Source organism: Aythya marila (assembly GCF_965140915.1).
Source record: "Aythya marila genome assembly, chromosome: 19".
Classification (NCBI taxonomy): Eukaryota; Metazoa; Chordata; class Aves; order Anseriformes; family Anatidae; genus Aythya; species Aythya marila.
This window is the reverse complement of record NC_139060.1, coordinates 7,351,426-7,368,585: the sequence shown is the minus strand read 5'-3', so window position 1 is coordinate 7,368,585 and position 17,160 is coordinate 7,351,426. Positions and strand designations below refer to the sequence as shown.

Sequence of the window (17,160 nt, the reverse complement as noted above, 5' to 3'; positions counted from 1 at the left end):
CCGCAAAGGCACAGCATAATGAAGTCTTCAAGCCTGCTTCTGAGGTTTTGAGCACAAAAGTTTTAACTCTGGGGAGGGTTGAAAAGGGCAGGATTTCTAAATTAACAGAGAGAAATCTTAGCAGAAGACACAAATTTTATCAGAGTCAACTGGAAGCTATGACCTCAAATAGCATGAAACAGAAAACCTCTGCCTGGTCGTTATCATTTCTGTATCAGATTCCCATGAGCCTAAGTCACTGGTTACGACCTTCTTATGACACACGTTACTCCAACGTGGATCAAAACCAGACTTGTGTCCTAAAGAGGAAATACTGTCTGGTCAAGCCTGCCACATGGTTACCTGACAATTCCCTGGCTTGCTGGATGATCACAACATTGGATGGTGGCCTGGCTTGGGCTAGGAGACCACAGAAAGGAACACACGGTGGAAATCATCAAATTACTGCACTGTAGAGTTACTGTTCCTGACTATATACAAGCTCCTCGTCCCTGACTGCAAGAAAAATTAGCTCAGCCCACGCAGGAAAACCTCGCCACCATATTCCAGCACCTGAAGTTCAGCAGGGCACGTGAGCAGGGTTTGGAGAGTGCCCTTCTGGGCTGCCGAAGCACTGCTCATACTGCACATGAGGTGCATCAAAGCTGGACCTGGACCACTCCTCCCAAACCTCCACCACCGCCCCTCGTGCTGCAGGACTGGCACAAGCTACCGTCCCTTTCTGGCTTTCAGCAGTTCACTGACCACAGAAACCATTGCATGGGAGTCCCACGAAGAGCAGAGCTTACCAGCACGACACCATGAAACCTTTCCTCCGACGACGACAGCCCGGTTAGAGCAGCTGACTCTGTGCTTCTGGCTCTCAGGGAAACTACCTCACTAGTAGAGGCAAGATGCAGGCTCAGCTCACAAAGAACAGAGGATGGTAAACACGAACTAAAAAAGAAACGCGTTTTCATTTCAAAGAAATAAAATAATAGCTTCCCTCTTGGATGGAATGATTGCTGCAATTTGTGGAAATGGGGGAGCTCGGCGTAATTTGTAAGCAATCAGATGCATTATTAAAATTGCTCACTGCCCAGGCGTTAATGGAAATCTGCCATCTCCCTAACGATCACTTGAGCTTCTTCAAAGAAGGTGGACTTCTTTCAAATCTGGCTTTAACCCATCCAGAAAGCATGAATTTGGAGCAATTTTCTGAGGCCTGTCTGGTAGGCTCAAGTTCTGGCACTTCTAAATATACATCAGCTTTGTGAGCTTGAACCCACACGAGGGAAGCTGGGCTGCAGATGGAACCATTTCCCCAAGCTGCCAGCAGACCAGCAACACATTTAAAAAACCTCATCAAATTAAGTGCTTAATTACAACTCAGACTTTGAGACTTTGGAAATTAGGATAATCTTCTGGGAAATTTATTAGTCTCCTGCAAAAGAAATTGCAACATACAAGCCAAAAAAAGCACAGAGCTTAGAGAGCATTATCCCATCAGCTCACACCTTGTGCTAGATTCCTCACCCTAATTCCCAGAAAATATCTGAGGTGAGATCCTCCACTTAATTTCAGATTCTCGAGGCTCAGTGAAAGATGAGGATCAACGTAAGTAGAATGCTAAATCATCAACAGGAACCTCAGGTAAAAAGTTGTGAAGCTTTTTTTTGAGGAGCTGATAGAAAGCTGGCTGTGCAGGGACCTTCGTACCAGAGGCAGGGCCACAACGTGCACTGCACGGAGAAGGTCTCGACACAGCCACTCTCACAGCCACCTTTGTTTTGCCAGCAAAGCGTGGCTCCGTCCAGCCTTGCCAGCTCCATTCCTCTAGGTGGCATGCTCTGTGCACACCTGCACTTCCTACAAACAAGCAGTGCTGCCCCTACACAGCACCGTCTGCCGCTCTCCCTGCCTGGTGAGATCTGAAATGTGTTAAAACACGACTTACCAACCCGCTGGGAGGGCACGCAGCTCTAGCGATGAACTGAACAGCCAGCAGAAGCTTATGGAGAAGTAGACATCATCTGACCAGAGCAACAGCTTAAACCCTAGCAGTAAATGAGGCAGGGGCAGAAGCTGTACTTACTGGTCTCACCTCGCTACAGACAGCATGGGGTCAAAGGGACAGAATAAATGATTGCACGATGCTCTGAAAATATAACGCTCTAAATAATCCTTAATGTTTATTACTCATTTCCCTTTTTGATTCATGAAATTATTACATTAAAGGAAACTGAAGCTTGTTTTCCAAATGAGCCAGAACACCCCCTGTAACCACCCCTGTGAAGCATCCCCTGACACATCACACTCAGCACCAAGAGCGGCCCTATTGCTTGTGCAAGATCTGCGTGTACTGCCCTTGGCTGTGACACGTCCCGCTATTTGGGGCACATCCCTCTACATCTCCAGGACAACCCTGCTGAACCAAAACTTCATGACCCAAGCTCTCTGCCAGGATGCAGTACAAAAAACAATACACGCATCAAAAAATTACACACAGGGAAAAACTACAGGCGGGAAGAGGTGACAAAGAAGAAATCACATCCTGGTGTCACAGACAACGAGGAACAATACAAAATAAAAAGCAATCAAACGCAGAGTTCAAGTGTAGGATGAAGGAAGTAACCCAACCACGGGCTGGAAATCCCGCAGAAGCTGAGCAAGGAAGGCATCACGTCGGGTCTGCTTGTGCACTAGGGCGGCTGCAGGCGGAAGGGTTTCCCACCAGCACTGCATGCTCAGCCTCTGGAGGGTTCACGCCTGCAGCACAGCATTTCTTGCACACTTTTCTTTTTCACAAGCTGAAGGTCAGTGGTGATGCTGCAGCCACCCGTACCCAGAGGGGGCCCCGCTGCTCACGGCTGGCACAGGGCGAAGCTTTCAGACCAAAATCACAATGTTTTTCCTGAAATTGGCAGTTACAGAAATGATCCAAAATGTTCATTAATTCAAAACGGACTTGTTTGGAAAGCTGTCAGCATCAACCAAAGTCAGCTCCGTGATTAAGAACAGCGACAGGCCATACCAAAAAAAAACAAACAGCTTATCGATTAGGAAGCTCAGGACACGGAGGAAACTGCATTACAAGCACGTGCCCTGTCCTAACACAAGTCCTAATACAGAACTTGGCAGAAACCCAGTGTAAGTAACACCAGTGCTACGATGTTAGGAAATCCTAGAAGCCACAGAGCCAGGAGAGATACCCTTACAGAGACAGAAGCTGCTCCATCAACTCACCTGGGTTAAATCAAATAAATTCATACCCTGGAGCAAGATACGGGGAGCGTCCAGGCAAGCCTTTACAACCATCAACGAGCCTGAAGTTAGAAACCTCCCTGTAAACTACCCTACAGACTTTGCCACCGTAAGAACCAGAAACTTTTTCCAATGTAAAATTCCAAGCAAGCGAAAATATGAAAGCAGCTACTGCCACGGCTCTGCCACACTCGAGTGGCGATCATTTAAGCTCGCGCTGCTTCCTACTGATATTGAGGCTTTCACAAGATTTTTCATATGGCTTACCCATAATGAACAGCTGCTCCGGCAACTGCTGGAGTCAGCGTGTACTTACTGCCCTGAGAAAAGCCATCGATACATCTCAGCACAGAAAATCGCGCTCTCTTTAAAACAATTCATGATAGGGTTTGCCTATCAACTGGCTCCGTGCCACCGACACTCCCTTAAACAATGGTTACACCCTGTATGCAGCTAAAAATGAAACAGCTGAAAGGGAAGACGTTTTATGCAAGTTCCCAGGGTAAAACGCATCCGAGAAGCACTGGTTTGGGACTGGCATTGTTCTCATGTGAGAATAAAGCTCCGAGTCCAAACTGTATTTCCTTCGCCACCACCCCGCATCCATTCACACCGAACAAAACCAATCTGAGCCTTCCTTTTACGCTTCTGCTGCTCCGTAACGCAGAAATCCCAGCGTTTCATAAACCCATCCACTAAATCAGAAGCGCTGCAGATTGCGTTTCAACCTCTCATTAACGCTGCCTGTAGCACCAGGGAGGCCCCTTGCCAGCTATGGATCGGTCTGAAGCTCTTTCACTGTTCATCTTCTGCTCAACACAAACGTTTCGTGCTCTGCTCGTACAGTGAGGCCCCGGCCACAGAGATCTCCTTGTCTGGCAACGCTGCCCACAATGCAGTCCCAGCGAGACTGGGTGGCAGCACAAACATTATTGTATTAATTGCATCTGTTGATTAAACCGGCTCAAGAACAGCCTTGTTTCAACCTTCGGCTTTATAATACAGTACTGAAGTGCTACTACAAGTGCTGGATGGATGAGTCAACAGAAAAAATACAAAAGCGTTTGTAAAGAGAGTCTCACTGCTGGAATTTGATAGGCTGCACAGCTACACAAAACAATGGAATTTATATACGATGCTTGCTCATACACTCCATAGCTTGTGCCTTTTTTATCCATTTCTTTTTTTTTTTTTTTTCCAAACTTCACAGTCAAAGCTGGCTAAACACACGCACTGACACCTGTGCACAGATTAAAGATGTGCGAAGATGCATAAGCAAGCTGAAAATAGTTTAAAAAGTCGTGTTAGATACTAACTCTTCTCACTTGGGGAGTTTACAATGGCTCTGCTCCACATTTTGGAAGCTATCTTTGTCATTACAGAGCAAAAAACCTTTCAAATCAGCAGAATACAGTATTGGGTGGGGATCAGACCAACACGCTTACCACTGCGCTGTGCAGATCTTTTCTTCCTTTCTCCCTCAATTGAACTATTTTCCACTGTTTCACATCAGGTCAGCAGATTAAGGCTACTGAAAGAGTGGTATTTCGAAATTCAGAGACTCACAGAATATCCCGAGTTGGAAAGGACTCACAAGGATCATCGAGTCCAAGTCCTTATCTCTCTCATTCAAATCAATCTGCAATGCATCCACTTAACGCTGAGATTGCTCATTCTGGGGGAAGCCCATGGAAATACCCGCTGGCCAGTTTTTATCTCCAAACAAGGTCCTCACGCTTGCAGCTAATCAAGAGCTCAGCCTGGCAGAGATTTTGGTTCCCTCCGCTCCCGCTGCAGGCTGGGGTAACACAGCACAGCCTCGCACAGGAGAGGCTTTCAAACACTTCTGCAACTCCAGCGCAGAAGGCAGCTCTGCACTACGGAAATTGGCACCCATTTACCTGCAAACACCTCATGTGGTCAAGGTACAAAGGCACACAGCAAGGCTTCCACTTATCAGCTTCCTTAACCAGGCTGTGCCTCAGCTCTGTCTGGGTCTTCTTGCACCAGGAACTGCTGCACATGCTTTTTTCCCCACCGTGTTTTGCAAAGTTGGACGAAAACAAAGCAAAACCAGGTGGCACAACAGGGAAAGGGGGCAAGGACTCCAGTACTTTCCCCAAAATGCAAACGCACAGAAGGCGATCAGCACTAAATTTGGGCTCCCGAGTCCGCTTGTTCGCTAGCCCGGCTGCTCCTCTGTTAAACATTTGTCACAGTCAAGTGTGAGACTCGAGAGCAGCATGTGGATGAGTCAGTGCCCTCGGATCCTCGAGTCCACTCCCTCATCCTCCTGCTGCAGCTTTGCCCCGTGCCGGCAAGGCGCAGCGCAGCGACCACGTGCCTGCTGCAGAAAATGTCAGTGCCCTGTGCTCTCCCACACTACGTACCAACACGAAAACCAGCTGCATTTCTGTCTCTCGGAGCAGGTATCCCTCTTCTGGAGGGGTTTTGAAGTAAGACATCCTTTGTTTCCAATCAGCATGCAAAAAAAGAAATCCAGGCAGATAAATTGCCTCCTACATTTCGCCCAGAAGCCGAGACAATTATTGCAAAACCTGCAGCTTGCTTCAGTAGACAAAGCAATCGTGGTTTATTCCATTTTCAGTTTTATGGAATATGTAAGAAAAATAAATAATAATCTCAACTGGACTTCTCCTGACAAGCACAATGTCAAACCACTGGCCAGAAATCCCATTTTGCCCATTGCAAAAGAGAAAACTGGCAATTCTTCAGCGGGTCTGATTCAGGATAAAGGGCATTTACAGCTGTACGAGTTAGAATATTTGGGGAAAGAGAGATGTTTTCAATTCCTTCTGGTTCATTTACTAAAATCTAAACATCATTGCTTAAAATAATCCCGACAGACAAAGCAGGCCAGACCTTCCTATCCAGCACAGCACTACCACGTGCTGCACCAAGAACTGTCTGTACGGTCTCCCTCAGTAAAAAAGATGGAGGGAGAAAAATAAACTGGAGCATTTACCCAGAAGAGCAGAAGCCTCTCTACCTAGACCCATTTGTTTCACTCTGCAAGTATTGACAGATGAGTAATGAAAACCCTGCTGCAGACACAGGCTCTTCTTCAAGGCAGCATCAGTTAATAAACCACAACCACAGCTGCAAAAATATTAAGGAATTTAACCAAATGACTCCTTCAAGGGCACAGGAGGACAGAAGGAGGAGCCAGTCTCTGTGTTTTGTTATCATCCCCAGACCCAAGATCTCAGTGTGCAGCAGCACCACAGGAGAGTTACAGCTCTGGGCACACCACCCAGCAACAACTTCCCCAAACGGGCGCTGCTGAGCCGTGATATTTCACCTGTGATTTTGTTTCCCCGTTGTGATAACACTTGAAACATTACACCGGGCTGCCAAAGCTTGTAGATGTGAAGCACCTCATCTGAGAAGAGTTAAAAGATAAAAACAAACGAAAATAATAATAAAAAACCCACAGCCTGTTAGCTCTCCCCACAGGGCAAGCCACAACACCGGTAACCTCGCAGCGAATGCTGTTTTGCATAAGTCATCAACTTTGGATACCAGATTCAGATCCGGGCCTCAATCAACAGCCGTGTTCACACAACAATCGCGCTGAGAGCGATTTGGGGATCGGTTACGCTTTCGCTTGATGTGGGAATTCTTTGGCTATTGCCAGTAGACCGAGTGACCCATGGCAGCAAGCTTACACGTTATTATTTACAGCAGCCGTGAGTATGCAGAGAACTCAAGAGGTATCAAAACAATGACATCAGCGATCAACACCCTTCAGACGTGGCTGTGGTTGCTGCTAACACGATCCCACACCTTGCTGCCAGCGCCGTGCAGGCAAACCCACCTGCCCCGCTGCCAGGAATAATCCCTCGGATGCTCCCTTGGCTTCTCCTCCTGCATCACGTCGCCTTCAGCCCAAACACGAGGTGTAAAACACCCTCTCAGGTGGGAACTCTGGACACAGCCAACAAGGAGTGACTGCCAGGTCTGTGTTTTTATTCTTTACGTGGCTGCACATGGGAAAAAGCCACAACCCAGACAGCCCCGGGCAATGACGCAGGTTGCGCCAGCGCCTGGTCAGGGGGATGGTTTTGATCCCTTCCACCTTGGCACTTCCCAGGCTGCCAGCCAAGAGAAAGCTCAGGGAAAGTTTCACATCTATCACTTGCGGTCTCCCTGATGTCTCCAAGGAGCCCTGGACGTACTGCAGTGAAATGTACACCAAAGATTTGAGGTCTCCCGAACAAGGCTGCAATTCAGGAGAGAACCTAGGAGTAAGAGCTGCCAATGCATATTGAAAGAATTTGTGTAAACGCTTTCACCTGAGACAGACAGGAGCAAAACCATCTTTGTTTGAAGTCTATACAGAAATACACAGGCAGTCACAAGACCTTAAGTCTCTCTGTTCTTGCCCTGCCATTTTTACTGCGATATTCAGCTTTGAACAGCAACCCAGTGTCCTTGATCACCTCCTCCAACCCATCCCCAGAAGAGACACACAGACACACGTTTCCTTTGTTCCAAAGGATTTTGCTTTTCCTTGGCATTCCCCACTCCAGGCCAACCAGTTCACAATTCGAGCAGTCTTTGTTCTAGCAGCAACGGAAACCATGTTTATCAGTGTTTTTACCTTTCAGCCTGATGCCAAATCATCTCAGCTGAAGGAACGTGATACTCCGCATCTCCCTAGGCTGAGCAGCACAAGGGAATCCAAAGAAATTTAAAGGTCTAGCATCTGTTTCACCTTCAGGAAGCTGCAGCAAATTAGATAAAAACTTCGCTAGCTCACAGATCTGCCACCAGCAGCAGGGGGAAGACTAAGGGAGCTCCTGCAGGCCTCCCCTTGTGGTGCACGGGTTTGCTCTTAGCTCTCTCAGTTTGCACAGGACAGGATTTTCTAGGGGCAAGGGGTCTTCTTGTCTTTGGGGGCAAGGTTTGGCAGCCTCGCCACACACGCAGCACACAGTTCACTAAGGCAGAGCGCCTTGCTTTGTGTAACTGTAGGACCAAGGAAGGTGCAGAACAACTTCCCAACGGGACAGAAACCTGCCGGAGGATGGCACTCATCCCCCCCGAAATGAGCTGGGAATGTTCAGCGTTATGGTTTGCACTACTCACGGTCTCATGGGCTCTTCCTACAGCTGGTGGCAAAACAATGTAATCAACATTAAAACGTTTTGACAATTGCAGGAATCCTTGAGGGACTAGAAGCTATGGGAACAAAAGTTATATTCAAAATAAATTATTTTAAAAAGTATTTTAAAAAAATGTTTTACACTTGATCTAAGCCAAACAGTATGAATTTCAGCATAGGTGCGACGTTAAGCCAGCTTCGCAAAAACTGCAATTCTGAATTCCTGAATCACCATAAATCTCTCTTTTATGACTTTATCAGACTTTCATACACTTAGAAGCAAAAGCTTACTCACTAACACAGGTGTGCTGGTACCAGAAGTCAGGAAAAAAGGAGAAGTTTCTACGCTGTAAAGAACCTATACCCTACCATGCTCAGACCTTGCTTATACACAAAGGCTGCATCAACTAACTCAGCAGAGGTTAAACAGAGTAACTGCACAATTCCCTCATTTTCTGAGGATAGTCAGATCTGTCTTGTGCTTGTGAATTTAAAATGCAAGATCAGCTGAGACGTGTTTAGATTGACAGAATGCCTGAGCAACAGAGCGTAAAATCACAACCTTAGTTCAATCATCAAACAGCAAACTGCACCATCCAGGCCTTAAAAAAGACTTTTTTTTTTTTTTTTTTTTTTTTTAAATATGAGCACCAAAGCTAGCAAACTGTCTATTCTTCTTCCAAAACAAGAAACCCAGCTTCCTTGCATCTTCCTTGGCATTCCTCTGAACAAGCACCACATGGTAGCAATTCTGAAATGACACGCTTGGATGCTGGATGGCCAAACTGGCCATAGGACAGCTGCGTTTCCCTTTTGCAGTAATAAAAGCACAATGATGGATGAGCAACCACATTTCCATAGGAAAAGAGGTTATCATTTAAGAAGGGTACACAGGTAAGAAGGAAGCTCACCTTTGAGCAGACTCAGCAAGTTCTGAGTTGAGACTCGGTGCTTCTTTAAAAGGACACAGACCAACTGAGTCTCACAACATTGGCCATGTTCAAGAGAGCCACCTCGTTGTAAACAACATACTCTAAATAGCATTTCGTAAATGAATTGAAGACATCTGAACAGGGTGCTTCCCCAACCTTCCTAAGTGTCTCTCCTGGAAACTGCAACAGACCAGGCTGACAGAGCAGGAGACTGAAGTGCTGCTGGTCTGAGGGGTGAAGAGCAAACAGCTATCCACAGAGCACACGCAAAATTAAGCCAAAAACAGAGAAACCCCAATTCTGCCGGTTATGTTCTCTTAGGTATCGCTCACAAAGCTTGAAGAAGAGGTTTCAGTGTCATAGGACTTTCAGACACACAATGCTTTTTGGGTGCAGCAAGCTTCTCCCCTGTAGGAGCCTTGGAGGAGCAACCCCAAGCTGTAAGAGTCAACTCAAACCATCACCATGGCAGGCATGCTCCAGAAAAAAGCTGGCATCAAACTGAACATATAATTCCGTGTGCTCTTTCTGAGGACATTTATATGGACAAGCCACCTCCTGCTCCAATGCTCTATATTTTCTGTAGGTCCCTGTAAATTCACAGCTGAGCTCTAACCAAACCTGGTGGTAGACCTTCCTAATTCCTCAAATCAACTACTCTTGTGTGTTCATAATTTAGTTTAAAGCATCTTCGAATTAGAGAAACAGAATCCACACGTGAAAAAAGGCATTTAAGTGATAAAAACATATCCAAAAAGGAATTTTTAAGTTCCTTATTTATAGAGTTGCAGCACTCATTACTGCTGAAGTTGCATTGGAAGTTAAGCAAAGAGTGGCTGGGAACCACCTGCCCTTCCCCGTACTCAAACCGACCAACTTATGTTAATAAAGTTAGAACACAAATAAAAACGTAATATATCACCCAGTGAAAGCTGTGTTTTAAGCAGTATTGCCTGCTTTCTGAGCCCGCCATCAGAAGGACTGACTGAACACAGCTATGTTGGAACGTACTATGCAACCAGAACGAAAATATTGATTTCCCTGGGTGCCCTTTATTACATGACATTTGGTTCGTAAAGGAAACTTTCTAAATATGGAATTAATTCCTGCGGCTATTTTACCTCCTCATGGGCTGTAAGGACAGGACAAGCTGGTAGACTGAGAAACACAATTAAAAAAAATAATATCAAAAGGTAGGGGATGGAACAACGCACGCTGTACACTGCGAACACATTCCTTTGCCACCAATTACAGCCTACCTGCAAACTACGATTTAACAGCTCTAGAACTGCGTACTTGGTCTATTGGGAAAACTCTGTCAAGGTTTAATCATCCAACCAAGTTGCAGAACCTTTTTCCACCAACATTTACCAGCTGTCGGCAACTATTCCTTGACTTTAAACCTCTACTGTTTTTTTTTCTTCCTTTCTTTCCAGAAGGAAAATCTCATCTGTTCTCTTTCAATACAGAATTATCCAATATTTTTGTACATAAAAGGGATGAAATTAAAGCTCTTACTTATTCTAAGTGCATATGTTGGGTACGCAACAAAGAGCACCCCCACATGAAGCCTTCAGAGAGCGAGAGCATCAGAGTAGAAGTAAGCTTTAACCTTTCACCCTCCCCAGAAAAATTAATAAATACTTAAGAGACACCGACAGCAACACCGCGATGTTAACTTGACTCACCAAATGCACAGTATTTTCATGACACCCAAAAAGCTCTACACACAGCAGCAGAGACCAGATAAAGTAGGATCATGGAAAACACCCATCTGCTTGACCCACAGAGCCTCAGCCCTGTCTTTCAGTGAAATATGCAACACAAACAGAAGTGGACCAAGAACCTTACCCAGCAACTGTCTTGGGATGCCTCAAGCCACATAAGCATCCCCATGTATGTGGGGACCTGGTCTCTCTCTCACATAGATGAAATAGTTTCCTCTAGGAGCACCAGTGCCACCAGAAGAGCTCAGCAATGTGTTTTTAAGAATGGATGCTATGGGTCAGGTACTATAGCAGGAACTTTGTCATGCTGCAGGAACGTGAATAGCAGAAATGCAGCACATTCCTGCAGCAGCACGTCCCAACCTGCAGGATTCCTGCAGCTTTTCAGGATGGCTGCAATTCATCTTCTGTCTCTTTGCCTTGGAACAAGGTGCCATGAAAGCCACCAGTTGCCTCCTCCTTGCCAGTCTCCTTTTATCGCAGCACAGAGTCCTAGGGCTGCAGATTACAACTTGCAAAGGTGAATGCACCTCGGTTTCCTCCAACCAGCTCTCCCTTTCCATCTAATCCCTACTAAAGCTCTGCGAATGACACGCTGTTCTCTCTTACCATCCCGCCAATCTAGTATCTTCTCCAGCATTTCTCAACTGTACAACATGAAATCCAAGCTTCAGTTACTTAGACAGAAGCAACAAACAAAGCTAATATTCCTGCAATAGCTGGGTGAATTTAATACCGCTTCCACGCTGCTATCACAATGGCTGAATGCTCCAATCTGCTAATGGTAATAAAGAAAAGAAGACAGACGTCACACCAAAGTACAATCTCCCAAAGAAATACCTCGTTTCTTCCACTCATGCTATGCAGAGCAACAACTGAAGCCATGCTGACAGATTACAGGTCCCTGACTAAAACAAAATACTCTCTGCAAGCGAAACGAGGACCCAGGCGAGGGACATTTGTGTGACGTTCTGGCTGAAGCAACCTTCCACTCATCTCTCTGCTTGCCAGGAGGTCAGCAAGAGCCAGTAAGAGTTACCACCGCAGAAAATCACACAAACAGATATATTTAGTCATTGCGGTTCAAGGAAAACGACTGCTTGCGCTGAAAATAAATTTAGCAATTGTTTCCAGTTTCTGCTTTTTCATTGACTAAGGCACAACCCAGCTGCTTTGCATTCCAGGAGCCTTCAGCTGTCTTTTTTTCCACACTGGTCGTCCACTTCCTTCTTCGAACTGCTACGACCATCTCGGCCTTGCACCAGCCGTCCTGCAGGCGACATTTCTGAACACGCCAGCGCTGAAGCTGTGCAACACAACACAACACCTGTCAAGCCGTGATGACTTATCAAAACGTAAAATTACACTCTTTGTGCCATTTTCTTGGAAGCAGTAAGTAACGATCATCTTGCATTGGCCTCTACACAAAACTACACAGCATTATTGATGCTTTTGAAACAAGTTACAGGAAAATTCAGCTGTGATGCCACTGTCTGAGGGGCCTGTAATAGGAAACGCAGTAGATGATAAAAGCGTGTAAAGCATTTCACAGAAAATTATTACTTGGTTTAAAAAACCTCGGTAGAAAAACCACTTATACCGGTCAACTGCAACACTTCTAAGTGACTGACGTGAAAGCCTTCACTTAAACTCAAGCACACGGTGTAGAGGTATGGCCACAACTGAACCAAGAGAGCTGAGCCTGCTAACTCAACCGCACTTAACTTGGAAAAAGAGAAACTGCAGAAAACTGCACAGGTGTAAAAAAAATAAAAATTTTTTAAAAAAAGACAAGACTACAGTTCAAATATATACGTTTTCCAGAAAGAAGAACCAAGCAAACTTCATCTCAGTACAAAAAAACAGACTGATGCACAGTTCAGAGTGATGTAAATCAGCACGGAGGACTCTGGACACACAGTGAAGTTCCTCTCAACACAGGAACGATCTGGCCCCCGGAACTGTTCTGTTTTGCCATGTGCTTTAAGAACAGAGGTCTCTCTCCTAGGATTACCACTCCACGCTGATATCACCAATACTAAAGGAGGAAACTTCAGAGATGAATTTGCTTATCAGGCAAATGCTTATCAGAAAAAGGTGAAGACAACAGCATTTTCAGTCTGTGGGGAATAAACACCTCCAGTTGAGTCCTGAGCTGAACAGAGATAACTGACTGTGCTCCATGCAGCTGAACGCTTGAAACAGTGCTCTCCAACAACCTTTAGCAGACAGCTATTGAAAAGGCAAGCTTACAAGGGATATGAAAAACCTTCAGGAAAGTACAAGATTAAGATTGAAAACTTCAAGTAGAATAAGCCTTCAAAGTACAGCATCCATATGTTCCTTGGCTTTAATAAAGGGCATTATTGAATGGACTTTCTTCACTGAAAAGCTTGTATTTTTAGACCTGATGGTGTCTTACTGCTCCCTTATTCTCCCTGAATGATGCAGAATAGTTCAACTCCCTGGAGCGTGTAATCCATCAGGTAAATAAATACAGGAATTCATGTATTGCCATGGTAACAGGAAAACCAAGCAGAATCTACGGCCTTCTCTGCTTTCCTGGCATCCCTGCTTTGGATTTTATATCAAAACTACACAACTAAGCAGGGTGAGAGCGAGTATCTTCTGTAAGTAGAGACAAGAAGTACAAACACATCACCTCTAGAGTAAAGAAAAACCAAGGCTGGATGCTGTTCTTGCTCCTCAAGTCAAAGGGAGATCTGCTTTCAGAAAACACTCGGAGCTCTTCCTGACTGGAGCCTAAAGAAATGGGGATTCTACAAGAAGTAAAAACGAGATGTCCCGTCCTGCTTGACATTACCAGATGGCTCCCCTGCGCTCCAAAGCAGTGCTGTGAATCAGCCTACAGTAGCCCTTCTGGTGATTAAATAGCAGTACAGAGAGGCTCCAGAGGGAGCCTCGTCCTCCCTTCCTTGGTGGACAAGATGGTAGCTATTATCTACTATCTTTTATTTATTTTTTCTATTATTAAGTGTTGACAACGTGTTTTGTTTTAAAGAACCAGGGAGTAGAGATACATGTAAGATCTCTAGGGATCTCACCCCTAAAACATGCTTTCTAGTCCCACAGCCTGCCCCGATGAACATTTTCTCCTTCATGCAGAGTCAAACCAAAGCCCAAAACAATTCTGAAGCTATTCACGATAACTCATTATCGGGCAACTGTCTATTTTATTTACAACGTAACGAGCCTTGCATGCATTTCCGTTCCCATAAGGAAAAAACAAATACAAATATACACAAATAGGCAGACCTTAGACCTCACAGAATTTGTTTCATGACTCTGTATCCTTTGTTCTGCTACTGTATACATTTCAACAAATATTATTCCAGTATTGCTGCAGTATTACAGACTCTGTTTATTCGGTGACGTTATTATCTGAACTGTTTGTGTCAATCACAAGTTCAAACACTCAGGAACAGTGATCAAGAGCATCCTGTACAGAAACAGCTGGCTTCCAGCCCTCCTTCCCTCCCCTTCCCCGTCTCTTCTCCTCCAGTTTGTTTGGACTGGATTTTTTTTTTTTTTTTTTTTTTAAATAACACCCGTCTTAAAGAAATTAAAGCAGCTCGAAGAGGACAGTTTCCCAGATTTACAGTTTCTCTCATTCAGCAAATCATCACCACGATACACACCCACTAGAAAGAACGCCTCCGCATCAAGCCTTCACCCATTGCATCTTCAAACTGTACATTTACAGCACTGACCTGGGGACGGATCCTGCATGATGTCTTGAGTTCTTCAATGGGAGTTCAGTGTGTTGCAAGGTCGGGTCTCTAGGTTGCGCAGGGTATGATTTTTGTATGGTATTTTTGGCCTTTCTGTTCTATTGTTTATGGAACCGCGCTGCATTTGTGTGTGTCTACAGAGTCATCTTCCCATGTTTGAACTCTTCACGCTGCTTCGCTGGTGTGGAGTTATATTTACTATTCTCACAGGGTTATTTACTGCACGCGAATAAACAAAACGTGATCACTTATTTATACATCTGCAATTACTGTCTATAGCGCTATCAGCATTTACTAAAACCCCAAGCCAAATTCACCTCTAATGTTAACAGGTGGCAATTGTTTTAGAGCTGGCCCCGGGTCTCTAAAGGCCGCTAGCCCCTTCCTTAAGCAGTTGCCTGCTTCCAGGAGAAAAAGCGGCAGCGATATACCAGTAAGCATCGGAAAGAGAGAGCCAGAACCCCAAAGCAAAGCATGACATTGCGATACTGTGTCAGGGCTGGTGCATCGGATTAACCTGTGATATTTCTGGAATAACATTTGTCCCGTGATGCGATGCACACTTGTGAGACAGAGACTTAGTGCTGAGGGCTGGAAACGTGCCTATGTGCTGCGCTTCAAAGCCGGCTGCCAGGCAGCCAGTCTGCTCATCCCTTGAGGCTGCTCCAGAACCGTAGCACAAGAGAACGTATTCTCGTAGAGCACAGCACGGAAGCCAGAACAAACCGGGATTGAATGATCAAAACCAGAGAAGGGCTGCTCCCAACTCTACTCCTTTGAAATAGGAATCTTCCTAAATCAGCGGCTGCTGTCCTGGGAAGCCTGAATGCTGTACTTCACACATCCTGACTCACGCTGCTACCGCGCGGTCCCCAGTAGGAAAGTGTCTAGCTGCTCCTTACGATAAAAAAAATAAATACAAAACAGCATTGTTTTTTTTTTTCTCCGCTAATTAAATGCAACGTAATTAGACTAAATAACCTCAGCGCTTGCTTTGCGAAACACTAATTGAATCTTTAAGCGTACTGCTCCCGCTACACGGAAGAAACAGGGGCTTTCAGCCACCCCAAGTGCCAGCTGAGAACCAGACACGACTCCAGAAGCACAGCGGGACGACACGGCCGGGCTCAGCGCTCCCTGGGCCAGCAGGAGACAGCTCAGCAGCCTCCCCCGGCCCCCGCTGGAAGGCAAGCGCCCCAGGCTGAGGGAGAGCCTTGCAAGAAAAGAGGAAAAAATGAGCAAGTTCCCTCTGCCCTCTGCCCACGGACTCGTCCTTTTCTGATCTCGCACAAACCCCCAGAAGAGGAAAAGTTGGAGAAGTTGCGATGAATCGCTGCGGGTAGGCCCCAAAGCGTTGCAGCGCCCTGGCTTTGCTGATGCTTTGCTACATTGAAAGGACGATAGGGGAAGAAAGAAGAAGGAGGAGAAAAAAAAAAATAAATAAAATAATAAAGAGGACAGAAACACAAAGGGAAAAGGGAAACAAAAAGGACAAAAACGGACCAGAAGAAGACACAAAGCCTGACAAAAACCAGCGTGCGAGCCGGGCAGCGCGGCGGGGGGCTGAGGGCGGCAGCGGGGGCAGAGCATCCCCGCCGCTCCCCCGGCCCCGGCCGCCGTGACAGGAGCCTCGGGGCGGCCCGGGGAGCCGCAGGGTGCCGGGCCCTGCCCGCTTCCCCCCCCTCCGGGCCGAGCCGGGCCTCGCCAGGCCCTCGGCGAGCGGCTCCTCCGGGCCGCACCGTGAGGGGAGGCCGGCGAGCGCCGCCTCCCCGCCGGGCTCCCCCCCGGGAGCCTCCCCGGCCGCCTCACCTGCTTTCTCCAGCTTGCCGGACATGTCGCAGCCGGGCTCCGGCGCTCAGGCCCGGCCGTGCAGGAGGAGCCACCTCCTCCTCCTCCTTCTCCTCCTCCTCCTTCTCCTTCTGCTTGCTGCCGGCTGCGATCCGGGAGAGAGGCGCTGCTGCTGCTGCTGCGGCGGCGGAGCAGGGCAGCGCTGCCCGCCCGCACCGCCCAGCCTGCCTGCCTATACCCCCCCCCCCACCCCACCACCCACCCTCTTCCCCGTTAAGCCCAGCTCCGCCGGGCCGCTGAGGGGAAGAGGCGGCCCGGGGGCTCCCGCCGCACACGCACACACACGCGCCGGGGCCGAGCCGGGCCGGGCCGGGCCGCAGCTCCGCCTGCCGGCACCGCCGGGGAAGCGCCGGCACCGGGCGGGGCCGGGCCCGGCCTGGCGGGAGGCGCCTCGGGGAGGGCCCCTCAGGGGCTGGGCTGCACTGGGAGGGAGCCTCGGGGTGCTGGGGGTTGGGGGAGGTGGGTGTGGGGGGACCCCGAGGGGTCTTCTTGGGTGTGGGGGGGCTCCGAGGGGTCTTCTTGGGGTGTCA

The 17,160-nt window shown here is 47.2% G+C and overlaps 1 protein-coding gene across 6 annotated transcripts in view; it reads right to left on the bottom strand.

Annotated features, from left to right (window-relative positions):
• RAPGEF1 (Rap guanine nucleotide exchange factor 1) overlaps window positions 1-16,773 on the bottom strand; it is an 85,956-nt gene extending 69,183 nt beyond the window's left edge. For 5 of the 6 annotated variants that reach the window (XM_082775640.1, XM_082775643.1, XM_082775641.1 and 2 more), the window contains exon 1: window positions 16,592-16,773. In XM_082775640.1, the coding sequence (XP_082631766.1) occupies window positions 16,592-16,616 (25 nt within the window). In that variant the 5' untranslated portion in view covers window positions 16,617-16,773. Of the gene's footprint in view, window positions 1-14,761; window positions 15,002-16,591 lie in introns of all 6 variants that reach the window. The other variant, XM_082775642.1, reaches the window with a different exon arrangement.
• Between the last annotated feature and the right edge of the window lie 387 nt (window positions 16,774-17,160).